Raw genomic sequence first — 27,578 nt, forward strand, 5'->3', positions numbered from 1 at the left:
GAAGAATAGTAAGCCAAATGCTTATATATTTTTATTTGCATAACACAAAATTATGTAAATGAAAATGTATCTCTAGAAAGAGAAGAATGTCAGAAGGAAGTTCCAATTGTATACAGTGGTTGTCTTTAGATACTGAGCTGATGGGTGATTTGTGTCCTCCTCCTTTTGTTGTGTTTTTTCCTAATTTTAGTATATTGCTTACATTAGAAAATGTTTAAATACACCTTCAAAAAGATGTGAAGATTTAGCAAAAAATGACTGTAATTAGTGGTAAATTAAATCCCTCCTCTGGTTTGAAATCCTGAATTGTGAGTTGACTTAATTTGGGAATATGGGGAGAATTAATCATCTTGAGGAATTGCTTTATTTTAACCATATATCCTTTTTAAAATATCTGTTACAGGATCAAGAATTGGTCAAAATAGTTGGAATACGATATGAGGTTGGACCCCCTACACTTTGTTGCCTCAAACTAGCATTTATAGATCCTGCAACTGGAAAACTTATGGACAAATCTTTCTCTATTAGGTACATGTTGTATTTTTTAAATGGAGTTACTTAAATTTAGATTTTCCCTCCTGCCTGGTTAGTATGTCCTTTCCATTCAGCTGCAGGGTAAATAGTAGAGCACTGTGGACAGCACAGGTGTGAGCTGCAGGTCAGATAGAGGAGACCCACATAAGTAAAAATCCTGGGTCTGCAGTGACAGTTAGGCAGGAGTGTGTCAATTAACATTTTCCGTGCCACTTAAATGTGTAGAGAATTCTGGCCTGTAGTGGAGATGGCATCTACATTTGTTTTTCAGAAAACGTTAGAATAATTTTCTAAACCTGTGCCGTCCAGTGTGGTAGCTGTCAGCCAGATGTGGCTGCCAGGAACTTGAACTGTTGCTAATTTGAATTGAGTGTGATGTAAGTTTACACACTGGATTTTGAAGGCTTGGATAATGTAAAATATTTCATTATTTTGTATTAATTATTTGGTAAAACAATATTTAGGCTATATTGGGTTAAATAAAATACACTTAAAATTAATTTCACTGGTTTCTTTTTACTTTAATAAGGCTAGTCGAAAATTAAAAACTACATATGTGGGCCCCATTGTAGTTTCTTTGGACATTGTTGTTCTGGACTATAACCTGCTATGAAGGAAATTTAACGATCTTTTATTTTTGTTTAGATACCATGATATGCCAGATGTTATTGACTTTCTTGTATTGCGTCAGTTTTATGATGAAGCAAGACAGAGGAATTGGCAGTCTTGTAAGTCTGTTCTTATTGGATTTTATGAATACCCTGAGAAATTAATCTCTCATTGATCTGAATTTTTTGGTTGTGGTGCTGCTTATTATGGAGGATGGAAACATGTAAATTCTGGAAAGAAATATAAGTGACTGCTAAGTATATTTTGCTTAGGGCTTAGTATGATATGTGACATTTCGGAAGAATGATTTCTTACTCCTTGATTATAGGCTAGAGTACATCTTTTATTTCCTTTCAGACTGGTCTACACTGCATTATCTCCATCTACTATGTGACACTGGTATAATCCATAAAATTACCTCTGATATAAAACAATCAGAAAGTTGAAAAATGATGCAGATGTTACACTGATAGTGTTCTGGTCTATCAGAATATCTTGCCTTTGATACTATATCAACCTAGACGTAAATAGAATGACTTGAGAAAACTATTCCTTTAATAAATTAAAAATTTGTATAAAATTGACATTTTATAACCATGAATTATATAGGTGGACAGAAAAAATAAAATCACCTAAATGTAGGCACTAATTTTTAATGTGGGCATTTGAATGTGGTTTGAATGTTGTTTTTGTGGTGACTGTTTAAAGCAGGCCAGTGGGCTGGCTTGCTTAGGCTTGTGTGGTCGTTAATTTCCTCAGGATATAATTGACGACTGTCATTAGGCCGGCGCCTGTCATAGCTGTTTCCCAGTTCTGCATGTGTTGCTGTTCAGCATGCAGTGCTGTCTGGGGAGCTCATGTATTAAGCTGACTGCAGGCACCTAGAACAGCTCATTCTCCATTTATCAGTTTTAGTGAAGTACTCTGTTCTACCTCCACTGTGTCAGCTCATGTACACATTCATAAATGATGCTAAGACCTCATTAATTTTTCTAATTTCTGTTACCTTTTTCTACAGGCAATACAAATAGGTAAATTTTAGATAAATTCCCTGAGTCCCTATTTGGAATGAAATCTTTTCAGAGAATATGACTTCTCTTGGTATACTAGTTTAATGTTAATGTCCACTCAGGTAATCAGGGTTATTTTGGGGACTGAGGAGATGAAAGTTTTCTTGAAGAAGAACATCTAGCCACCAAAAAGAAAACAAAAACCAGACAACTGGAATATATGGAAGTTAACATTGTACAGCCAAGTCCCAAAGAACTTGATAGTTTCTTAGCTATTCCTGTTTTTCAACCCCCATAATGTGTAAATTATAAGCTCTCATTCTGTTTCAATAAGGTGCCCACTTAAAAAAGAATTTTAACCTTGATTCTCTACAAGAAGAATGACTAATTTTAAGATAAGATATTATTTGATTTATCTGTGTCATAGGAGTTGTATAAATTTAAATTGTTAATGTTATTAGCAAATTGATATATCAGATTTGGTTGTCTCTTATAGGTGACAGGTTCCGTTCTATCATTGACGATGCTTGGTGGTTTGGAACGGTGCTACGTCAAGAGCCATATCAGCCACAGTACCCTGATAGTCATTTCCAGTGTTACATTGTGAGGTTTGTATGTCAATGAAAATGGTCCTCTGCCAACATTTGTTCACTGTGACAGGTTGTAATATAGATCACTAATGTGTTTCAGGTTAATAAAAATAACACCATCTAATTTGTTATTATGTCAGTCTCACACTTGTAGAGTCTTTCTAGCATGCCTCTGTTGCTAGTCCCTTCGTTGGTATAGGTTCCCCTTGCTTCCCAGGGGCCTTTTGTGTAGCTCTGACTCAGTGTAAAATATCTACCTGCCAATGCAGGAGACATAGGAGATGTGGGTTTGATCCCTAGGTTGGGAAGATCCCCTGGAGAAGGTCATGGCAATCCACTCCAGTATTGTTGCCTAGAGAATCCCCATGGATAGAGGAGCCTGGCAGACTACAGTCCATGGGGTTGCAAAGAGTCAGACATGATTGAGTGACTGAGCACGGCATTTCCTCAGCCCAGTGTTGAAGGATCATTTCATTGTTCAGGAGCACATATTACTCCATTTGCCTTGTTCAGAAAAAGTCTTTGCTGTCTTTTCATTGGCTGTGGAAACAAAGTCCACATTCTGAAGCATGGCATTCAAGGCTTTCACACAGTCTTTCTTCACTTACCCTGGGTACAGGCCACACAAGATTTTTGGTTCTGTTTTTGAACGTGCCATACATTTTTATACTTCTTTATATGAAGAAGGAAATAGCAACCCACTCCAGTATTCTTGCCTGGAGAATTCTGTGGACGGAGGAGCCTGGTGGGCTGCCGTCCATAGGATCGCACAGAGTCGGACATGACTGAAGCAATTTAGCATGCATGCATGCTTTATAATGTATCCTGAAAAACTCTCACTGTTAATACTTAAACTTTCATTGCTACAGTGAGGTTAATTTTTGCATTTTCTATCTTTTTGTTTACTCTAATAGTGGATACCTAGTTACTAGCCAGAAATTGCCTTTGTGGAAGGCTAACCAAACCTTTTCGGTCTTAACAGGTGGGACAATACTGAAATTGAAAAACTTAGCCCATGGGATATGGAACCAATACCTGACAATGGTATGTAGTTTTTAAATGATGAAAATATGTTTTCAGTATTTAATCTTATTCATGTACATAGAGTGCATTTGTGGTCTTTGAGAAACGTTAAAATTATTATGGTAACTGAGCTTCAGTAAAATAAGTGAACAGAATTATGTGTATCTGGCTCCTTAATTCTTATCCTGTTTCCAGCCTGTTTCTGACTATATCTTAGTCACCAGCTATCATTTCTCATGTAACTATGTATTTATCTCTTCTTGACCTCGTTCATGAATCCTCCATTTCCTTTTCCTCATCCTTATTTTAGTACCCTGTTTGTTTCTTCAAAGAAAAGTCTAATTTGACTTCTGTCTGTCTCTTGCATTATGTCAGCTTGCCGGTCTTACTAGGGTTTGTCTGTTCCTTTCCTGTTAGAGGTAAGTGTCTGTTCCAGCAGCAGCCTCTTCTGCAGTGCCTGCTGTCCCCTGCTTTGAGCTTCTCTCAGACCCGGTATTGACACTGAGTTCATTGCCTTCAACAATGAAACTTTCCCATCTCCATTCAAGTTTAAATTTGTGTCTTGTACCTTTAAAACAGCTCTCATTACATTTTCTTCAACATTTTAGCTACTGAATTAACTTCACTCCCGTTAAACTTTTTGAAGGAGTGCCCTGTATCTCTTGTCTCCATCTCTCCTCTGTCAGGCTTTTCTTTTATATTAGTGTGGATTGAACATAAAAACATGCAAAAACTTTTTTCCTTCTACCTCCACTTATTGACACATGAAACTTTTGCTCTGTGTGGTGTTCCTGTGTCCACCTTAGGGGTCAAGCCCTTTTCCTTCATGTGTTATTCACTGACATATCTCCATCAACTGTTGTCTTGCTTTACTTTGGAAATGAGTTTTTCCAGAAATATTTGAAAAAACAACTACCATTCTTGACAGTCACCAGTGACTTTGTCATTAAATCTTCTTTTGAGCTTAGTATCTTAATAAATAATACTTAGAAATGTGAAATGAAATTTTGCATTGTATAATGCATATATAGATAAGTGAAAATCAACACTTTTTGAGGTCTTACTTTGTTGCTAAGGACTTCATGTGTATCATTTCATTTAATCTTTCTCTGAGGTGATGCTCTGTTATTAATTTCACAGGTGAAGGAATGCAGACTCAAGAGAGTCTCCAGTAGCTGGTTCTGAGTTGCACAGCTCTGAAAAGGATAGGATTAGGATTCTAAGCTGTCTGGCATCAGCCCGTGTTTTTAACAGCCAGTTGTAGATGCTTCTGTCTAAACAATGCCAAATTAGTGAAAGCACTCACATAGAAAGATTTTACATGTTTATGAGGCCATGAAGTCCTTGGAAGAGTTGTCAAACATCATGAATAGGCAGAAAGATAAATTTGGAGGTGTATGAAGAAATGCTCATTTGCATTATCAGTCTTGGAAATGTGCATTAAGTAATAATAAAATATTGTTTTACATATCAGATTGTTAGAGTGATACATTTGTCTTCCAGACTTGCTGACATTTTTCTCCTTTTTAAATAATTTTTAAGAAACTATTCTCTGAATATTTACATTGCCTCTTGTTCTTTTTTAAAATGCGCATGCTCTTTTAAAACAATGTTTTGTAGTATTCTTGAGCTTGAAATTATTTCAAAATGAAATGTTTAAAAAGTACAGTAAAAATTGACAATGGAAAGTACAAAGAATTTCTGAACGCCCAGCTTTCTCAAATGTTAGCATCTTCCGTAGTGCAATGCAGTCATCAAAATCAGGAAATACCCTTAATAACAATTATAATCCTCCCAGCCTTTTCCAGGTTTTTGCCATAGTCCTAATGTTTTTTTACAGCTTGGGTAAACAACAGAATGGGAAAGACTAGAGATCTCTTCAAGATTGGAGATACCAAGGGAACATTTCATGCAAAGATGGGCTCAATAAAGGACAGAAATGGTAGGGACCTAACAGAAGCAGAAGATTATTAAGATGAGGTGGCAAGAATACACAGAAGAACTGTACAAAAAAGATCTTCACGACCCAGATAATCACGACGCTGAGATCACTCACCTAGAGCCAGATATCTTGGAATGTGAAGTCAAGTGGGCCTTAGGAAGCATCACTACAAACAAAGCTAGTGGAAGTGATGGAATTCCAGTTGAGCTATTTCAAATCCTGAAAGATGACGCTATGAAAGTGCTGCACTCAATATGCCAGCAAATATGGAAAACTCAGCAGTGGCCACAGGACTGGAAAAGGTCAGTTTTCATTCCAATCGCAAAGAAAGGCAATGCCAGAGAATGCTCAAACTACCGCACAATTGCACTCATCTCACACGCTAGTAAAGTAATGCTTAAAATTCTCCAAGCCAGGCTTCAGCAATACATGAACTGTGAACTTCCAGATGTTCAAGCTGGTTTTAGAAAAGGCAGAGGAACCAGAGATCAAATTGCCAACATCCGCTGGATTATCTTAAAAGCAAGAGAGTTCCAGAAAAAGATCTATTTCTGCTTTATTGACTATGCCAAAGCCTTTGACTGTGTGGATCACAATAAACTGTGGAAAATTCTTTTTTTTTTTTTTTAAACTGTGGAAAATTCTTAAAGAGATGGGAATAACAGACCACCTGACCTGCCTCCTGAGAAATCTGTATGCAGGTCAGGAAGCAAGTTAGAACTGGACATGGAACAACAGACTGGTTCCAAATAGGAAAAGGAGTACGTCAAGGTTGTATATTGTCACCCTGCTTATTTAACTTACATGCAGTGTACATCATGAGAAACGCTGGGCTGGAGGAAGCACAAGCTGGAATCAAGATTGCTGGGAGAAATATCAATAACCTCAGATATGCAGATGATGCCACCCTTACGGCAGAAAGTGAAGAACTAAAGAGCCTCCTGATGACAGTGAAAGAGGAGAATGAAAAAGTTGGCTTCAAGCTCAACATTCAGAAAACCAAGATCATGGCATCTGGTGCCATCACTTCATGGCAGATAGATGGGGAAACAGTGGAAACATTGTCTGACTTTATATTTTTGGGCTCCAAAATCACTGCAGATGGTGACTGCAGTCATGAAATTAAAAGACATTTACTCCTTGGAAGGAAAGTTATGACCAACCTAGAGACAGCATATTAAAAAGCAGAGACATTACTTTGTCAACAAAGGTCCATCTAGTCAAGGCTATGATTTTTCCAGTGGTCATGTATGGATGTGATAGTTGGACTATAAAGAATGCTGAGCACTGAAGAATTGATGCTTTTGAAGTGTGGTGTTGGAGAAGACTCTTGAGAGTCCCTTGGACTGCAAGGAGATCCAACCAGTCCATCCTAAAGGAGATCAGTCCTGGGTGTTCTTTGGAAGGACTGATGTTGAAGCAGAAACTCCAGTACTTTGGCCACCTGATGCAAAGAGCTGACTCATTTGAAAAGACCCTGATGCTGGGAAAGATTGAGGGCAGGAGGAGAAGGGAATGACAGGGGATGAGATGGTTGGATGGCATCACCGACTCAATGGACATGGGTTTGGGTGGACTCTGGGAGTTGGTGATGGACAGGGAGGCCTGGTGTGCTGCAGTTCATGGAGTCACAACGAGTCGGACATGACTGAGCGACTGAACTGAACTGGGTTTCATTGCCATGTCTTCTCCATTTCCTTTAGTCTGTGGTCCCTGAATTTTCTCATTATCTTTCACACCCATGATACCTTTGAAGAGCACTGGCCACTTTGTAGAATCTCCCTCAGTTTGGGTTTGTCTGATGTCCCCCATGATTAATTCTGGAGTTTGCATGTTTGGCAGTCGTGTCAGAGAAGTGATGTTGTGGCTTTCCCAGTACATCCTATAGGAGGCATCTGATAGTAGTTTGTCCTATTACTGGGAATGTTAACTTTAATCATTTGATTTAAGTGGAGTCGGCCAGGTTTGTCCGCTACAAATTAGCTTCTTTTTCCTTTGGTTAGTATCCTGTTTATGAACTTGGGCAGCTGAATTTAAAATATAGTGTATATTTGGTTTCTCGTTTGATTTTTTTTTTCTTTTCTTTTTTTTTTTGCTGAAATCATAGTTGATCCACCTGAAGAATTAGGTGCTAGTATTTCTGTCACTTCAGATGAGCTAGAGAAATTGCTCTACAAACCCCAAGATGGTGAATGGGGTCAGAAATCAAGAGATGAAGAATGTGAACGAATTATTAGTGGTATAGATCAACTTTTGAATCTTGGTAAGTTTTTTTTGGGGAAAAGTTTGATTTTCATGATTTCTTTTCCACAGAGGTATTTTAAAACAGTAATGTGATCGTGTTCTTTTATTACAATTTCCATTTGTTACTTTTGTGGTAAGCCTGCAGTGTTGATGGTAGCTCTGTTTTATGAATGATTTGTTGAGAAATGTCCCGTAGAGGTCGTGAACTTAGATGAAGTTTCTTCCTTCTGCCGTTACAGATATCGCAGCAGCTTTTGCAGGTCCGGTTGATTTGTGTACATACCCGAAGTACTGTACTGTAGTGGCTTACCCAACTGATCTGTACACCATTCGAATGAGACTTGTGAATCGATTTTACAGGTGAGTAGAAACTTTAAAGATAATTTGGGCTGTACCAGTTAGAGTGAAAAGAGGTAGTAGTGGTTGACAGTTCTGGAGTGGGGGCTGATTCACATTATTTTCCATTTCATTCTCTTCTTTCATTATAGTCATTTCTTGGTCCTGTGTGTAAGACAGGGTTAGATGCCTGTGGGTAGGTATGGATAGAACCTGGGCAAGGAAAGTGACACATTTCATTCTTTAGTCTTTAGTATTCTGTTTTTCTTTTTTTTTTCATTTATTTTTGTTAGTTGGAGGCTAATTACTTTATAATACTGTAGTGGTTTTTGCCATACATTGACATGAGTCAGCCATGGATTTACATGTGTTCCCCATCCCGATCCCCCCTCCCGCCTCCCTCCCCATCCGATCCCTCTGGGTCTTCCCAGTGCACCAGCCTTGAACACTTGTCTCATGCATCCAACCTGGGCTGGTGATCTGTTTCACCCTTGATAATATACTTGTTTCAATGCTGTTCTCTCAGAACATCCCACCCTCGCCTTCTCCCACAGAGCCCCAAAGTCTGTTCTATACATCTGTGTCTCTTTCTGTTTTACATATAGGGTTATCGTTACCATCTTTTTAAATTCCATATATATGCGTTTGTATACTGTATTGGCCTCTATCTTTCAAAAGCTGCTCCATTTAAATATAAAATTTAGTTAATAATTTTTCTTGGGCTCCAAAATCACCGCAGATAGTGACTTCAGCCATGAAATTAAAGGACGCTTGCTCCTTGGAAGAAAAGCTATGACCAACCTAGACAGCATATTGAAAAGCAGAGACATTACTTTGCTGACAAACCATATCAGTCAAAAGTATGGAAAGTAATTACTGGAAAGTAATCATGTATGGATGTGAGAGTTGGACCATAAAGAAAGCTAAGTATCGAAGAATTGATGCTTTTGAACTGTGCTGTTAGAGAAGACTCTTGAGAGTTCCTTGGAATGCAAGGAGATCAAACCGGTCAATCCTCAAGGAAATCAGTCCTGAATATTCACTGGAAGGACTGATGTTGAAGCTGAAACTCTAATCCTTTGGACACCTGATGTGAAGAACTGATTCCTTGGAAAAGACCCTGATGCTGGGAAAAGATTGAAGACAGGAGGCGAAGGGGACGACAGAGGATGAGATGGTTTTATGGCATCACCGACTCGATGGACATGAGTTTGAGCAAGCTTCAGGAGTTGGTGATGGATAGGGAAGCCTGGCGTGCTACAGTCCATGGGGTCACAGAGTCAGACACGACTGAGCAGCTGAACTGAGTTAATAATTGGACTTTGACCTTTGAAAATTAATTTCCTGGAATCAACTTTTTGTCTCTGGCTTTTATAGTGCTGAAAAACCATAAAATTTCCCAATCTCAATGATTTTTTTTTTTAAGTAGGTGATGGTATTTTATTCTGTATGATTCAGCAACTTTGAGAAATTATCTTCACAAAATACTGACTTCTTGTTCATATTGTTGGTGTTAATTTACCCCTGCAGTGTTGTAAACATGGGTTTAGTCAGAAACTACTTTGTCAGTCTGTAGTCAGATTGAGTTTATTAGGATTGATGGTATTGAACACATTTCATTCATTGAGTGTATAGCTTCAAACATGCCTAAAGGCAGTGTGAAAAGGAAGAGTTGCCTTTTTTGGTTTTCTGGATGTGATTAAGTGATCTGTTAAGATTTTCAGTCCTTAAATGTATTCTCTGCAGTTCAGCTTCTAATATAACTGCTATGACTGTGATGAAGTTGACAGCATTATTTTACTGTATCATACTGGCTTAACATGCAGGATTTTTAAACTTGGTTTCTGTATTTTCTTTTTTAAACCCTAACTTCCTTGTTGTTTACTTTGAAGGAGGCTATCTGCGTTAGTTTGGGAAGTCAGATATATAGAACACAATGCCAGAACATTTAATGAACCTGAGAGTGTAATTGCAAGATCAGCTAAGAAGATAACAGACCAGCTTTTAAAATTTATCAAGTAAGTGACCTCATGTTATAGATGTTGTGGAAATGTTACTTTGCATATTGTGTTTTTAATTTGTTGCATTTTAATGTGTTATGTTAAAGGACATTTCTTTAAATTTCTCTTCCTGTGGTTATAAGTTAGTTAAAGGAATAAGAAGTTGAACACTCAAATTTTTTGTTTCTTTAAAATTTTGAAATAATTTTATACTACAGAGAGTTGCCCTGTTTTCCCCTTAGGTTGACATCTTACACAGCTGTGGTGTCCTTATGAAGTGTTAAGAAACTATCCTTGGTACAATACTATTGACTGAAGTACAGAATTTATATAGATTTCATCAGTTTTTACATCAGTGTCTTTTTCTGGTGCAGGATCCAATCCAGAATTCCCACTGCATTCGCTCTTTGGTTTTCATAGTCTCCTTTAATCTAGTCTTTTCTTTCTTTAATTACCTCATCATTTTTTAATGAATGTTGTACCCTTATTTAGTAGCATGCAGTTTAATTTGGGTCGTCTGATATTTTCTCATGATTAGATTGAGTTTTAATCTGTTTTAGATTGTATCCTGTGAAAGTGTGTATGTATGAATAGTCCACACTTTCTGGCATTTGGAAATCAGTTTCAAATATTAGGATTAAAACTGACCTGCAAATTGAGATCCTAGTCCCAACATAATCCTTTCTAGTCAACTTTCTGGATGACTTTGGACACATTACTCAGCCTCTTTCCTTTAAAATGTTACATGATTTTGCTGTATGATCTTATATGCCTTTCCCCCACAGTTATAAAAATTCTTTGAAAGAATTATGTATTAGAGAAGATAATTTTTAAATTCTGGCATTATTTTAAACATCTGGCTCCAAACTGGTGAATAAATAATTCCAGTCTTTTTCACCCTCCTGGGTGGAATCTGTCCATTGTCTGGAGGACTCAAGCTTGTTGCCTTTTCCCCCAAATTCTCATGCCCATTTTCATCCCCGTCATGTCTAGATAGCCCTGTTTAACATTCTTTCTTCTGCTGTGTTTACAGTGAGGTCAAGATGTAATTTGCTTCAGTTTCTACTTCCTTTTTTTTTTTTTCTATTCTCTTTTATCTCAAATCAGCCATTTTCCTGATACTTACTGTACAAATATTACCAGTGGTGATAACTTAGAAAAACTCATCTGTGTATTCATGTAGTTGAGACCATACTTACAGTACTTCTGGATTACCAGCTTAATTTCCATACATACTTCAGTTCTTCAGTTCAGTCGCTCAGTCGTGTCCAACTCTTTGTGACCCCATAGATGGCAGCATGCCAAGCCTCCCTCTCCATTGCCAACTCCCGGAGATTACTCAAACTCATGTCCATTGGGTCGGTGATGCCATCCAACCATCTCATCCTCTGTCGTCCCCTTCTCCTCCTGCCCCCAATCCCTCCCAGCATCGGGGTGTTTTCCAATGAGTCAACTCTTCTCATCAGGTGGCCAAAGTACTGGAGTTTCAGCTTCTGCATCAGTCCTTCCAGTGAACACCCAGGACTGATCTCCTTTAGGATGGTCTAGTTGGATCTCCTTGCAGTCCAAAGGGGACTCTCAAGAGTCTTCTCCAACACCACACTTCAAAAGCATCAATTTTTTGGTGCTCAGCTTTCTTCACAGTCCAACTCTCACATCCATACATGACCACTGGAAAAATCATAGCCTTGACCAGATGGACCTTTGTTGGCAAAGTAATGTCTCTGCTTTTTAATATGCTGTCTAGGTTGGTCATAACTTTCCTTCCAAGGAGTAAGCGTCTTTTAATTTCATGACTGCAGTCACCATCTGCAGTGATTTTGGAGCCCAGAAAAATAAAGTCAGCCACTGTTTCCACTCTTTCCCCATCTATTTCCCATGAAGTGATGGGAGCAGATGCCATGATCTTAGTTTTCTGAATGTTGAGCTTTAAGCCAGCTTTTTCACTCTCCTCTTTCACTTTCATTAAGAGGCTTTTTAGTTCTCTTCACTTTCTGCCATAAGGGTGGTGTCATCTGCATGTTTGAGGTTACTGATATTTCTCCCGGCAATCTTGATTCCAGCTTGTGCTTCTTCCAGCCCAGCATTTCTCATGATGTACTCTGCATATAAGTTAAATAAGCAGGGTGACAATATACAGCCTTGATGTACTCCTTTTCCTATTTGGAACCAGTCTGTTGTTCCATGTCCAGTTCTAACTATTGCTTCCTGACCTGCATAACATACTTAATTGAAAAAAATTACTTTCAGTATTCTAGTACGATTAATTGTTTCCACAGAGGATAGAGTGAAAACCTGATATTCTGCTGCTTTTAATTGTGTGTGCATAGATGGGGAGCTGTTTGCATAGTTGGGGAGCTGTATCTTAAGGTAGCTTAAATATTCAGAAACAAGAACTACATTTGCATACTATTAAAGTAAAAAATTGTCTTTTAGGAATCAAGACTGTATAAATATCTCAGAACTTTCTAACAGTTCCGAAAATGATGAGCAAAATGCCGAGGATTTGGTATGAAGTTTGTGAATTTTATAATGGCTTTTGTTTATTTCAAATGATGACTTTGAATGAAGAATGAAGTAGAAAATGTTGGTTACCTGTATCAGTTCAGTGAGCTATGAAAATAGGGCACTTGATAAAACTACAGTTTAAAATTATCTAGATGGTCAATGAGGTAATAGACAATAATTGATACTAAATAAACAAGTAATGTCTAGAGAAGTAATTTAGGTTTGGAACATGTTCTCTTTCCAAAGTTTAGGTAGAGAAAGATGTGGTATAAGAACTACCTTGGAAATATTTTTGGTAAAATCAGTATTTGAGCAAATTTCCTGGCAGTCCAGTGGTTGGACTGTGCGCTTTTACTGCCGTGGCCTGGGTTCAGTCCCTGGTCGGGTTCAGATCCTGCAAACCACATAGTGCGGCCAAAAAAAAAGTCAGTATCTGAGAGTTGGATTTAATTGTAATTAAAAATCAGTAAACATTACTATGTTTTAAGTACCCTAAAGTCCTTCACTCAAGATGGGTGTTGAAGTGTAAGTACAAAGCAGATATCCATGGTATTGTGTAATTTCACTTCATACAAAATCAGGTTGTTGTATGTAGTTGGAGGAAGGATACTCTGTGGTGTCAGTTTCCACACAAACTATTATCGTGGTTCACTGATTTTCATGCTAATTTAATATTGGAATATAAATGAGTATGCTAATGTGTGATTTAGGCGATAAAACGTGTAGTTTACATAATGTAAGCATCTGTGGGAGACTGTTGTTTCTAAGTTTTGTCCTGTGCATGTTTTCTGTGAATGTGCACAGAGCAACTTGTTATAGCTATATTTTGGAATTAGTGCATATTTATATTAGGGAATGTAAAGGATTATTAAGAATAAGGGTCGGTTTCTTCAAGTGCCATGAAGATCATGTGATAGTCTGTCTTTTGAGGTTCTGTTATCAAGTTACAACCCTTGTAGGATTTAAAAAGTTTTTGATAGGCTTTATGTTAAGATTATTGCATGCCTAATGACAGTCTTACCACTTAAAGTGCTCTGATTTTTATTCCTAGGATGATAGTGATCTTCCTAAAACATCTTCTGGAAGAAGGAGAGTAAGTTAATCTGTGTGATTAACCTTAGTTGTCTGATTTAATATCAATGTAAGATTTTAGGTGTTGTCTTTGAAAAGGTATATTGAATATTATAAGAGAAATGGGAGAAATCACTGGAAGGTGGATGGCTAGGTAAGGTTAGTGGAAGAGTTGGGATTTGCTCTGTGTTCTCAGAATGAGAGAGAGTAAGAAGAGGAAATTCAAATAGTATAGGGTTTAAGAAAGTAGGAAAGTATGGCATGTCAGTGGGTACTGAGAACACTGGCCTGGCTAGTGTAGGGGTTGAATTTTGGAGCAAGCCAAGTGGTTGTATCTAGCCTTTATGTTGGGAGCAGATTATGATATTAAAAACCAAGGATTTCATTTAAATTTTTAGTAGAGTTACTTTTCATAGCCAAAATGGTAGATTCTGAAGGATAAGAGAATAGGTACTAAATATATTAAAGTTAGGAGTTCATTGCAAGAATCTTAAGTAAAAGTTGGGAAACCTAGTCAAGAATAGTTTTGGCTGGGAATTCCCTGGTTGTCCAGTGGTTAGGACTCTTGCTTTCACTGCTGAGGGCTCAGATTCAATCTGTGGTTAGAGAACCAAGATGCCACAAGCCACTCTGCCATGTGGCCATTTGAAAAAAAAAACAAAAACGTAGTGCTGGCTAGGAACAGAGGGGAAGGGAAAAAGATGAGAACTTTAGTGGAAAAACTAGGATTTGGTGACTGGACCTTTTAAAAACATGAGAATTTGTTGGAGGGGTAGGGGAGAATAAAGTGAGAAATAAAGTTTTGGATGAGTTAAAATTGTGTCATCAGCAGTTCTTAAAAAGTTCTAATGTAACATGTTAATTAAAAGTAAAGGTTATTAATTGAAAATGCTTAATAATGTTAGCTTATTTTAAATTTCATTCGAATGCTGCTTAAATTTAAGCTTTCTGTCACATCAATTTTCATAATATGTTGCTTCAAATAACATTGAAAAGTTAAGACTTGAATAGTCATTTTCATATAATTTCACTTTTAAACAGACTTAAGGATTTAGTTATCTGTTTAGTGTTTGTTATGATTGCTGTAGCAAATTACAAATTCAGTGGCTTAAGCAATAAAAATAGCTTGTAGTTCTATAGATTAGAAGTTTGGCGTGGGTCTCACTGGACTGAAGTCAGGGTATCAGCATAGCTGTGTTCCTTTCTGGAACTGGGGTAGAAGTAATTTCCTTGCATTTTCCAGCTTCTGGAGTCTCATCGCCCCCTTCTTTCATCTTCCAAGTCAGCAGCATAGCATCTCCCAGTATGCCTCTGACCATTCTGCCTCCCTTGTATGAGGATCCTTGTGATTACATTGGGCCCACCCTGATAATCCAGGTCCACCTCCCTATCTCAAAATCCACTCCTTTAATCATATCTGTGGAGTCCCTTTGGCCACAGTCGCAGGTTTTTGGGACCAAGGTGTAGATATTATTCTGCCTACTATGCTATCCAGTGTGGGTACTTCATATTCTGTGAAAACATTTCTTAAACTTAGGAGATAAGTGGTAGAATGAAAATGTGCTTTTGGAGTAACAGATATGACATTATTGGTTTGTTTTTTTTAAGTGGACTTTTTCACAAGTAGATAGAAAATCATATAATGACATATTTGACATAGTACAGAAGACAACAGTTCAGTTAGATTTTTACCATTACTGTACCATACCATACCACAGTGCAGCTTTTCCAAGGCTGAGAAAACTTTTAATATTGTAAATGTATTTTTAGGTTCATGATTGGAAAAAAAGGAGCATCAAAACAACCAATTATGTTGAAAACAACTGGAAGAAACAGTGTAAAGAACTAGTGAACTTAATTTTTCAATGTGAAGATTCTGAACCATTTAGACAACCTGTTGATTTGGTTGAATATCCAGTAAGTTGTCATTATTTGAATGTTTGGTGCTTTTCTTATTGGTGTGGAGATTAGGGTAGGGGTGTTTAAATGAAAAAGTAAGATGTCTAGAATTACCTGGTGGCCTAATGCTTAGAATTCCAGGCTTTCACTGCTGTGGCCCAGGTTAGTCCCTGGTTGGGATACTTAGAGAGATCTCACAAGCCTCAAGGCATAGTCACAAAAAAAAAGAAAAACAACCGTAGCCACCCGCCTGCCCCCCACCCCCGCTTCTTGCAACCCAGCAACCAAAAAGTGAGATGTCTAGGCTTAATGTTAACTTTGTCTCTTACCACTAAGACAGCAGTGGAAGAGTTGTTTTACAGTTTCTTGAATTAATAGAATTTAAGAAATTGTACCTTGTACCTTGGGTAAGACTTAGTTACCAATGTTACCCGTCATTATCGGAGGGTTAGTAGGCCTAACCCTGGGAAAACTAGGAATTGGTTAAAAGTGTCTCTCTTTGGGACCTCCCTGGTGGTGCAGTGGCTAATACTCCCTGTTCCCAGTGCAGGGGGCCAGGGTTCAATCCCTGGTCAGGGAACTAGGTCCAGCATGCTGCAACTAAGACCTGACTTAGCCAAATAAAGATTTTTTTTTAAAAAGTGTCACTCTCCACTTTGTAACAGGGAAATAAAAAATGACCTTTTTAAAAGATAGAAAGCACAAATTTGCTGTAGGAAGCTTAGAAATTATATAGTAGAGTATACAGAAGGAAATAAAAACAATTTCATATCCTGATTCCAACTATATAATTTTGTTCCATTTCTTGTCTGTTTGAATGTCTTTTTTAAAATTATTAATGATTTTTAAGATCCTTATAACCTTTTTCTCTTCTGTCATTTTGAATGTTTTAGAGATTTGATGCACTTTTGCATTTCTGAAAACAGGAATTGAATTTTTGAACTAATTATTGTTTTTAAAATCTAGGATTACCGGGACATTATAGATACTCCAATGGATTTTGGAACAGTAAGGGAAACTTTAGAAGCAGGAAACTATGACAGCCCTTTGGAATTTTGCAAAGACATCCGTTTGATATTTAGCAATGCAAAAGCATATACACCAAACAAAAGATCAAAGGTAATTTTAAGAGTGGTTTATTAAAAAAAAAAAAGTATGTGTGATCTGTGTAGATGATGATTTTCTATTGTTTGGTAGAGGTGGAAACATGAAAGAACAGTGAGTATAATAAGACTGCTCTTAAGAATAGAGCTTTCACCACAGCCCAAGTATCTGCTGTGGAAGCATTGTTTCCTGGCGACAGTGTTTGTCTTTCCTAAGGTTTTATAAACAGAAGATTGGTACCAGTGAGGAGACCTGTGAAAAATGAACAGATTTGTGTTGGATGTATAGTGAGAAAAGTCTGTTCTCTTACATACAGGAATCTTGAAAAGTGGATTGGGAACTTCGGGAACTTAGTTATAGAGGTTGGACAAATATTACAAGTAAGAAAGGGAAAATCTGAGATGGGGATGGGACTACTAATGCATGCTAATAATTTGGATCCGAAGAAGAAACATGTGAGCCATCTGATTAGTTAGGAACAGCATTGTGGACACTCCTAAATTTTTGTTAAAATGTTACATGTTGGATAGTTTTTCAAAATCTGTTGAAGCATAATAAGTACACAAAGTTGTATATATATTCTCAGTGAGTATTCATAAACCCTTACAGTCAGTGTGCTGGATCATTAGAAAAAAACAGCAATGCTTTGAGAGTAAGATTTTAAAATTAAAATACTTGCTTGATGCTATAGCATTTTCTCTGCCATCGGTGACTGTTACTGCTAATTAATTGTTTTATCTTAATTTCACTTCCCCTTCATTACTTATCAGACTCCACCCATATTGTTAATTCTTATCTTAATTTAAGAACCTTCACATTCAATATCCAGGTTGCTTATTGGATCAATTTGACATGCAAGTCTTAACATTTTTCTCAGTTTGTGTTTTCATCAATATTCACCATTTGTGAGACTTCCTTCCAGAGAGAAAATAAATTTCATTCATGTCTTTTTTTCCGTTTTGTTTAAAATACGTGTTTGAGGATTCATCATATAGCTTACCCATTTAAAGTGCACAATTAATGGGTTTTGGTGTATTATGTGACCAAATTTTCAAAATTGTGGTTACGTATACATAACATTAAATTTATCATTTTAACCACTTTTAAGTATACAATTCAGTGACATAAATTACATTCATAGTGTTGAGCAGCCATCACTGTTATTTTCAAAACTCTTTCATAACCCCAAACAGAAACTCTATAACCAGTAAGCAACCAATTCCACATTCTTTCCTTCCTCAGCCCTTGATAGCTTCTCATTCATTTTGTATCTCTGTCAATTTGCCTATTCTAGATATTTCATACAAATTGAACATACAGAATTTGTCTTTGGTGTCTGTCTTATTTCACTTAGCATATTATCTTAAAGGTTCATCCATGTTGTTGCCTGTTTTGGAACTTTGTTCCATTTTGTGGGGTGAATAATATGCCACCATATGGGTGTATGACATTTGGCTCATTAATCTGTGGATGGACACTTGAATTGTTTTCTACTTTTTGGTGGTTGTAACTGATGCTGCAGTGAATATGGGAATGCAAGAATCTGTAAGAGTTCTTGTCCTCAATTTTCTTAGGTATATATCTGAGAGTGGAATTTCTGGTTCATAGGGTAATTCTGTGTTTTTCAGCAGCCACCAAACTATATTCCATAATGACTAGACCATTTTGCATTCCCATTGGCAATGTCCAAGGATTCCAGTTTCTCCGCATACTTGCCAAAATTTGTTATTTTCTGTTTGTAAAAAAAATTATAGACATCATAGTGAGTGTGAAGTATTATCTCATTGTAGTTTTGATTTGTATTTGTTATGACTTATTAAAAATTGTACCTGGAATTTATATTTATCAGATATGAGAAGACATGCAGATATGAATTGTCATGAAGAAAGAAGTTTATGCTTACAGATCCCTAGGACCAGAAGTGTGATACAACATTCAGGCCACATGGGGATGGATCAAAGTTGATCAGTAGGCAGAGTTGGCAGAGGGAAGGGATGGGTAGGCTACAGAGCCTACGTTGGGATTTTCACAGGAAGGCAAGACAGAATGGAGCAAACAGTCTAGTACTGGCTGGTACCAATAATTGGAGCTTTGGTTTGTAGGTGTGGTCTCTAGATATCTGACTGTTACCCAAATCTGGGGTGATTTGGGTAGCGGGAATATTATTTGCTTGGTGTATGAGAATTTGATAAAGAAGATGGTTAGGTATGTGAGCTCTGGATTGATTGATTTCTGTATCAGAGGTGTACCTGTGAAAGAGTCATTTGCTATCAGTTATCCCTGGGAGGGGCAGTCTCTCCAGGATCAAGACTTCAAATGCCAGAGCATCAAGAATACAGAAAACAAAATATAGTCACTACGCTAATGATGTTGACGATCTTTTCATGTGCGTATTGACTAGTTGTTTATCTTCTTTGGAAAAATATATATTCCAAGAGCTTTTCCCAGTTTTTAATTTGAATTTTGTCTTTTTGTTGTTGTAAGAATTTTAAAATATATTTTGGATATTAAGTCCTTATCAGATAAGTGTTTTCCAGTTATTTTCTCTCATTCTGTAGGTTGTCTTTTTATTTGTTGATAATGTCCTTTGATGCACAGAAGTTTTTAATTTTGATAAAATTAAAATTATTAATTAATCAACTTTTTTTTCCCCCTTTGGTTTCTGTGCTTTTGGTTGCATATTTAAGAACGCATTGCTGCTTAGGGTCACAGAGCCTATAAGTATGTGACACTGTTATGGAGCAATTTGAAAAATAAGTGCCATTTGACTCATTAATTCCAATTTTAATTATTTTTTATAGACAGAATTAACTGTGGAAAAGAATACTTGGAGAATACATGTATATTAAGGAATAATTTATAGAGGCAAGTGTTTGGAAATAGTGGTCAAAATAGTTAAAAAAATAAATCCATTGCCAAGTTGAGCATCATAAAGATTGACCTCATGTGTTCTTATGGTTTAGTTCTTATATTTAAGCTATTGATCCATTTTGAGTTACTGTTTGTGTATGGAGTGAGACAGAGGTCCAGTTTATTCTGTGTGTAGAAATCTGGGTATTACAGCACAATCAGTTAAAGAGACTGTTCTTTCCCTATTAAATGGCCTAGTACCCTTTTTGAAAATCAATTTGCTAGTAGATAGTTAGATTGGTTTGTATCTGAGCTCAGTTCTGGTCATTGGTTTGTACATATGAGTCTCTGTCTGTCTCTTATCTCTGTCTGTCTGGTATGTCAGTACTAAAATGTTTTGCTTACTGTACCTTTAGTAGTATGTTTTGGAACAAAGGAAATTTTGGTCTTCTTGCTTTGATCTGTTTTAGGATCATTTTGGCAATGCAGGGGTGCAATTCATTATTAATGTGAGGATTGACTTTTTCCATTTCTGTTTAAAAAAAGTTGAATTTTTGATAGGGATTGCATTCAGTGTGTAGATGGCTTTGGACTGTATTGGTGTCTTGACATCACTAAGTCTTTCTGTCTCTTAATGCCAGGTGCCTTTCCATTTATTTAGGTCTAATTTCTTCCAGCAAGGTTTTGTAATTTTCAGTGGAGACTTTCCACTCCTTGGTGAAATGTATTCCCAGATATTTTATTGTTTTAGATGCTATTTGAAATGCAGTTGCTTTCTTAATTTCCTTTTGTGCTTGTTCATTGTTGGTGGCAGATTCTTGTGTGGTGTTCTTATACCTTGTAATTTTGTTGGATTAATTTATTAGCACTGATAGCTTTCTTGTAGAATCTTGGATTTTTTCTTTACATAGGATCACTTCATCTGCAAATAGATATAGTTTTACTTCTACCTTTCCAACCTGAGTTATTTTTATTTCTTTTCTAATTGCTCTGGTGAAATTTAAAGTACAGTGTGGTGCTGAAACCAGGTATCCTTGTACATTGCTGACCAGTCTTTTACGATTTACCACTGTGCATAGTGATAATTGGGTGTTTTTGAGACATGCCCATATTCATGTTGAACTGATAATTTTAGCACTTGTTAGATGATTTTTCATATATATGAAAAATCTCATATATATTTTCATAAAATTTTCATATATATTGATAATTCAAGATTCTCAGGGGTTTCAAACTTAATACAATTAAGGAACAGAATCACTTTTATTAAAATTGGTGACTTACGCTAGAGTTCAGGTTTGAAGAAAAAGAGTAAATTGAATATATATACAAAATACTAGAAATAACTGTTAAACATCATTTCAAAGATAAGAGGGATTACAGATTTCACATATACTCATTGAGTGTGTGTGTATATATATGTATGTGTGTGTCTGTGTGTATAGGTTTCCTCCTGTATTTGAAGGTAGAACATTCCTTTGAAATCTTTTTTTAGGTGAAATGGTGTGAGGTGAAGAACCAGTTACCTTAGGACACATCTTAATGACAGATGCACAGAATACACCAAGATGAAACTCAGATGCTCTCAGACACAGTTCAGAACTATGGCGACCTGCCTAAACAAAATGAATCACAAACAGATAGATGCATACCAAGACATAGCATAGTTGAAATGGTAAAAGTCAAGCATAGAGAATTTTAAAGACAACAAGAGAGAAAAAGAGAATCATAAGTAAGGGATTCCCCCATAAAGGGGTATCAGCTGATCTCCCTGCCAAAACTTCGCTGACTAGAAGGCTGTTGAAAGGGAAAATTTGTCAAAGCCCATAGAATATTCAGCACCAAGAATGAACCCTAATGTTGTCAATGGACTGTGGGTGATGATGTGTCAGTGCAGCCTCAGCAACCACAATAAATGTTTCTCTCTGGTTTGGGATGTCACTTTAAAAACTAAAATCACAACTGTGGTGACACATTGCTGAGATGGCGAGAGTAGCTGCTGGGGAAGAAGCTTGGTGGCGCTGCTCTTGCTGTTTGCGGTTCGCTGTGCCTCTGTAATGGCTTGTTGCAAACAGATGCTGGACTCTCTTTTCACCTTTTTTCATAAAAGGGAAAATCTTTGGATTTCTTTGAGTTAGTGAAAAGAGATACTAATAAAGTAGGTCTTTTATAAAAATGAAGTGGCAGAAAGTAAACCTTTCTTAAAAGTGGGGGATACCTATATACGTGTGTGTATATATATAAATATGAGAAAGTCACATATTTTACATACTTTTTAAAGGTTCTCCAGTGTTAGTCTCTTCACTTTCCTCCACCATGCACCAGAGTGATTGATATTTAACTTTGTTAAATATTTTTACATTTTATTTTCAGGAATGATTGTGGATGAATGCATAGTACTTCCTGTAAATACATAGCTATGCCAAAAGTTATTTATAGTAGCATTGCTGTCCTTTTAAAAATTTGATGTTTTTAATTATAAAAGTTATTATAACATAATCTTTCTTACATAATTAAGGTTATAGGGCATAATGTCTTCTTCTGGATGCAAGCCATCTCTTTTTCTAACAATAATTTAGATCTTAAGTGGCATAAGAGGCATTCAGATTTCAAGTAGAGACTGGTGTGGAAGTGCTTTTGTTCCCTTGTCCCAAGGAGACACTGCCCTTTTGCTGCCTAAATAGCAACCATAAAACCAATCAATTTCCTATACAACTTTAGGAGAAGGAGGCATTTTGGAGGTTTGTACATGTAGATGTGGGAAAAATCAACTGAAAACCACTGAAAACATACAGATCTAAACCCAAGATTGTAGAGGGCTAATTGATTTAAAATTACTTCCTTTTTATCAGAGAGGTGTGTATTTGGTACTTCAGTGTCCTTGAAGGGAAGGGATGGGAAATAGATAAAATAAGGACCAGCCATTATCTAGAACAGTGATATAATAGATTACAAGATTACAAGTACCTCAGTGATTATTACAAATTTATTTGTAAAAATATAAGATTTTATAGTTCAGTTTTGCTTTCATGTCCTTGCAGATTTACAGTATGACATTGAGATTGTCTGCCTTATTTGAAGAAAAAATGAAGAAAATCTCCTCTGATTTTAAAATTGGTCAAAAATTCAGTGAAAAACTTCGAAGAAGCCAGAGGTTTAAGAGACGACAAAATTGTAACCGTGTCAATCAGGCTAACAAAAATATCAGGTGAATTGGTTATTGTAGTCTCTGTATGCAGTTTTTAAATCAGGTTGTGATACTTGATTTCTGTTATGTTAGAAATGCTTAATCATTTTAGAGAACAGAAAGGAATAGTCACTTTTCATAGGTTGAAGGCATTCTCTGCATATAGAGCTATTGTGGTGATTTTTAATTACATAAATTTGTAAGCATTTAATGAAACATCAATTAAGTCTTACTAAGGATTATTCAAAATATTATTTATGTTTCGCATAAGAATTTTTTTTTAATGCAGAGAGTAAAATGATTACTAGATATGGCTACTGAGCATTTGATTGTGTAAGGTAAAGTGCCAGTTTGATGTAATGTATATGTTTTCACTGGAGATTACTTGTAGAGAAGAAATATAAAATGCAGGAGTTACTCTTTTTTTATAGTAAATTATTCTGTCATTTATGACTGTAGCTTGCATTAATATCACATTTATAGATGTTTAAAGTGTTGAAATGTGGAGATTGAGTTTTTCAGTGTTTAGTTGTTTTCATGTACATTTAGAATGTGCACTGTTACCTTGATGGATTTCCTCATGGTTGTTTTGGGGATTACATCATGCATCTAAATTGAAAACAATCTATTTCAGGTTAATACTATTTAATTCTCACAGATTTAAGAATTTTGTTTCAGTTTAGCTCTTTTCCCCTTCTTATTTGTGCCCTTAACGCTCATACAGTTTATACTTTTATATGTTTTATGCAGTTGCCTTTCAAATCAGTTAAGAAAAGAAGAAACAAATTATTTATACTATTAGATTGGGTTGGCCAAAAGACGCATTCAGGATTTTCTGTAACATCTTAATGGATAAACCAGAACAAACTTTTTGGTCAACCCAATATATTTACCTATGTAATTACCTTTCCCAGTGGTCATTTATTTCTTTTTGTGGATTTGAGTTACCCTCTGGTTTTATTTCTTTTCAACCTAAAATCCTTTAATGTTTCTTTAAAAAATTACTTATTTATGTTTCTTTATTTGGCTGTGCTAGTTTGGGTTCTAATTGAGGTACTTGGGATCTAGTTCTCTGACCAGGGATCAAACTGGCCCCCTGCATTGGGAGCATGGAGTCTAGCCACTGGACCAGCAGGGGTTCCCTATTTATTTTTTGAGCTGTGCTCTGTCTTCACTGTTGCATGTGGCTTCCTCTAGTTGCAGCAAGGGGTGGCTACTCTCTTGTGGTGCACGAGCTTCTCACAGCTGACGGGGCTGTGTGAGGTGCATACCTCTCACAGCTGTGGCTTCTTGTTGTGCAGCATAGGCCCTCGAACATGTGGGCTTCGGCAGTTGCAGTGTGTGGGCAGCATGTGGGCTCCATAGTTGTGGTACATTGACTTAGTTGCTCTGAGGCATGTTGGGATCTTCCCTGGGACTAGGAATTGAACCCATGTCCCCTGCATTGGCAGGCAGATTCTTAACCACCAGACCACCAGGGAAGTCTATGAAGTCCTTTACTATTTCTTATAAGGCAGACATGTTAGCTGTGAATTCCCTTAATCTTTGTTCATCTGGGAATGTCTTAATTTCACTTTTATCAAGACTAGTTTTGCTGTATATAGAATTCTCAGTTGGCGGTGTTTCTTTTTTAGCAGTTTGACTATGTCATCTTTCTGCCTGCTGACCTCCAGTGTTTCTGATGAGAAGTCAGCTATTAATCTTATTGAGGTTCCTTCCATTGTACACAGGCAGTTTTTCTCCTGCTGCTTTCAAGATTTTTTTTTTTGTCTTCATCTTGCAGCTGACTGTAAGTGTGGATTTGAATTTATCCTTCTTGAAATTTGTGCAACTTTATGGATATGTACTGTTTTCATCAGATTTGGGTGATTTTCAGCCATTATGTTTTCAAATATTTTTGTTCTGCTCCTTTTGTCTCCTGTGAAAGTGAAAGTTGCTCAGTCATCTCCGACTTTTGGTGACCTCATGGACTTTACAGTCCATGGAATTCTCCAGACCAGAATACTGGGGTGGGTTGTCTTTCCCTTCTCCAGGGAATCTTCCCAACCCAGGGATCAAACCCAGGTCTTCCTGCATTGCAGGTGGATTCTTTACCAACTGAACCACAAGGGAAGCCCTTTGGGGCTCCCATTATACATATGCTGGTGTGTGTAATTGTCTCCCAATGGTTTCTGAGGCTTCCTTCATTTTTTATTCATAAAGGATAGGATACAAAGAGAATGTGTTCATTTTGAGCTACTACACCTTGTCTACTGTTAAAAGTCAAGTTTATGATAGGTATAAGCATGTAATTCGGAGAAGGCAATGGCACCCCACTCCAGTACTCTTGCCTGGAGAATCCCATGGACGGAGCAGCCTGGTTGGCTGCAGTCCATGGGGTCGCGAAGAGTCGGACACGACTGAGCGACTTCACTTTCACGTTTCACTTTCATGCACTGGAGAAGGAAATGGCAACCCACTCCAGTGTTCTTGCCTGGAGAATCCCAGGGACGGCGGAGCCTGGTGGGCTGCCATCTGTGGGGTCGCACAGAGTCAGACACGACTCAAGCGAGTTAGCAGCAGCAGCAGCAGCAGTAAGCATGTAATTATTTCTTCTTATATTACTCTCTAGTTGATGTTGTTGTTTAGTCATTCAGTCATGTCTGACTCTTTGCGACCCCATAGATTGTAGCCTGCCAGGCTCTTCTGTCCCTGGGATTTCCCAGGCAAAAATGCTGGAATGGGTTGCCATTTCCTTCTCCAGGGGATCTTTCCGACCTAGGAATCTAACCCATGCATCCTGCGTTGGTAGGTAGATTCTTTACCACTGAGCCTCTGGGGAAGCCCATGTTTGATATTAATGGAAGTTAAATTTTTGACATAATAAACTTGAGTTTTCTTTTTAAATCCTTTCGTTTTTTTAATAAAGGAAGGAAATCAAGATAATACATTTTGCAGCCATCTGTCCTTCTCCCATTTGTAACTGACAGATTGCATTTAACACATGGAAACTAGAAAACTGCTTGCCTTTAAAAACGGTCTATTTACATTTGAAAACTTGAATTTTCTTAATTATGATAAAGTTATTGCTTAAAAGAATTACTGTTTTTTTTTTCCTTCAAAAAATTGCAGTATAGTTGAGTGTGGTTATCTTTAAGCTCAGATGCCTTAGATACTCCTAAAAGGAAAAGCACCTTTATGTTTTTGTTTTAAGGGAAAACAAAACCAAATCTTTTGTTTTAAAGGATTATCTTTAAAAAACATGAATATTAGTCAGATCTGTAATTTAAACTCAGATTGTCTTAAACTTCCATCTTTTTTTCACCATAATACATGGCTCAGGAATCAATACGGTGAATTGGCACTTAGATGTAAACATATTGGTCTCAGAAAAAAGCTAGCTTGATCTGTCTTTTGCCTCTCTGTTCTTTCTGTTCAGGTTTTGTTGATTTCTCCTGATTTTATACTGTCTTTGTGTGTGTGTGTGTGTCACTCAGTCCTCTCCAACTCTTTGTGACCCCATGGACTGTAGCCCGCCAGGCTTCTCTGTCATGGAATTCTCCAGGCAAGAGTACTGGAGTGGATTGCCATTCCCTTCTCCAGAGGAACTTCCCAACCCAGGGATCAAACCCTGGTCTCCTGCATCGTAGGCAGATTCTTTACCGTTTGAAATACAGGGAAGTCTATACTGTCTTTAGGAATATATAAAAATGAGCCTAGAGGGAATATTGTCATATTGAGAATCTCATTCTTAATATAGGGAATTCCCTGGTGGCCAAGTGGTTAGGACTCCAGGCTTTCACGGCCATGGTCTGGCTTCAATCACTAGTCAGGACACTGAGATCCCACAGGCAGTTATGTGGCCAAAAATAATAAATAAATAAAAAATCACAAATTTCATTACACATACAACTTTAAAAAATATATCATATAAATGAATGCCTGTATTAACATAAATGTTGGCTCTTCTTAGCATTTAATCCAAAGAATCTAAGGTATTCAGTATGATTTTCTATAATACTGTTACTTAGATCATCTGTTTATTACTCAAATTTGGAATAAAACAATGTCAAATTTAAAGTGAAAGAATAGTAACCCAAGCTAGAGTAAGATGTTAATAATGAATATTTCAGTGTCTTGATCATAAAGTTATTCTTTAATAATACACTGTTATTTAGACATCCTCTGTTTTGCTCAGTGTTGTTTTATTTTTCCTATCTTTGACCAGAAATACCAAGCAGAAGCGTTTAAAATCTCAGACAAAAGTAATTTCTGAGTTCGTAGGTTCTCCTATCCAGCCTACCTCAAGTAGGACAGCTTATTCCACAAGCCGCAAGACAACTGCTAGTGTCTCTTCAGGTGTTTCTTCTGGTGACTCTTCAGATTCAGCAGCATCATCAGAAAGAAGGAGAAGAAATAGACCTGTCACTCTGACAAATGGTTCTACATTATCTGGTGAGAAATGGAATGTTGTGTGTTCACAACATTTTGTAACACTGCTTTATAACAGTTATGACAGTTTATAACACTGCTAGTTACTATGGATTTTGAGGAAAGAATAAAGAAGTAAGACATGGTCTTGATATTCAAGGAACGTAAAATTTAACAGAAGAGACATAAGTAACACATGGAATAATTAATTATATTTGATAAATGCTGTTCTTTGCAAATGGTGCAGCCACATTTTAAGCA

The 27,578-nt window shown here is 36.9% G+C and overlaps 1 protein-coding gene across 1 annotated transcript in view; it reads left to right on the forward strand.

The window, feature by feature from the left end:
* BRWD1 (bromodomain and WD repeat domain containing 1) overlaps nt 1-27,578 on the forward strand; it is a 124,709-nt gene that overhangs the window by 76,742 nt on the left and 20,389 nt on the right. Inside the window, exons 26-38 of the mRNA XM_043874485.1 lie at nt 404-528; nt 1,180-1,262; nt 2,650-2,761; nt 3,726-3,787; nt 7,816-7,971; nt 8,192-8,312; nt 10,181-10,306; nt 12,725-12,797; nt 13,848-13,889; nt 15,638-15,784; nt 16,733-16,885; nt 22,762-22,928; nt 27,115-27,341. Of these exons, the coding sequence (XP_043730420.1) occupies nt 404-528; nt 1,180-1,262; nt 2,650-2,761; nt 3,726-3,787; nt 7,816-7,971; nt 8,192-8,312; nt 10,181-10,306; nt 12,725-12,797; nt 13,848-13,889; nt 15,638-15,784; nt 16,733-16,885; nt 22,762-22,928; nt 27,115-27,341 (1,594 nt within the window). The remainder of the gene's footprint in view (nt 1-403; nt 529-1,179; nt 1,263-2,649; nt 2,762-3,725; nt 3,788-7,815; nt 7,972-8,191; nt 8,313-10,180; nt 10,307-12,724; nt 12,798-13,847; nt 13,890-15,637; nt 15,785-16,732; nt 16,886-22,761; nt 22,929-27,114; nt 27,342-27,578) is intronic.

Source organism: Cervus elaphus, chromosome 19 (assembly GCF_910594005.1).
Source record: "Cervus elaphus chromosome 19, mCerEla1.1, whole genome shotgun sequence".
Classification (NCBI taxonomy): Eukaryota; Metazoa; Chordata; class Mammalia; order Artiodactyla; family Cervidae; genus Cervus; species Cervus elaphus.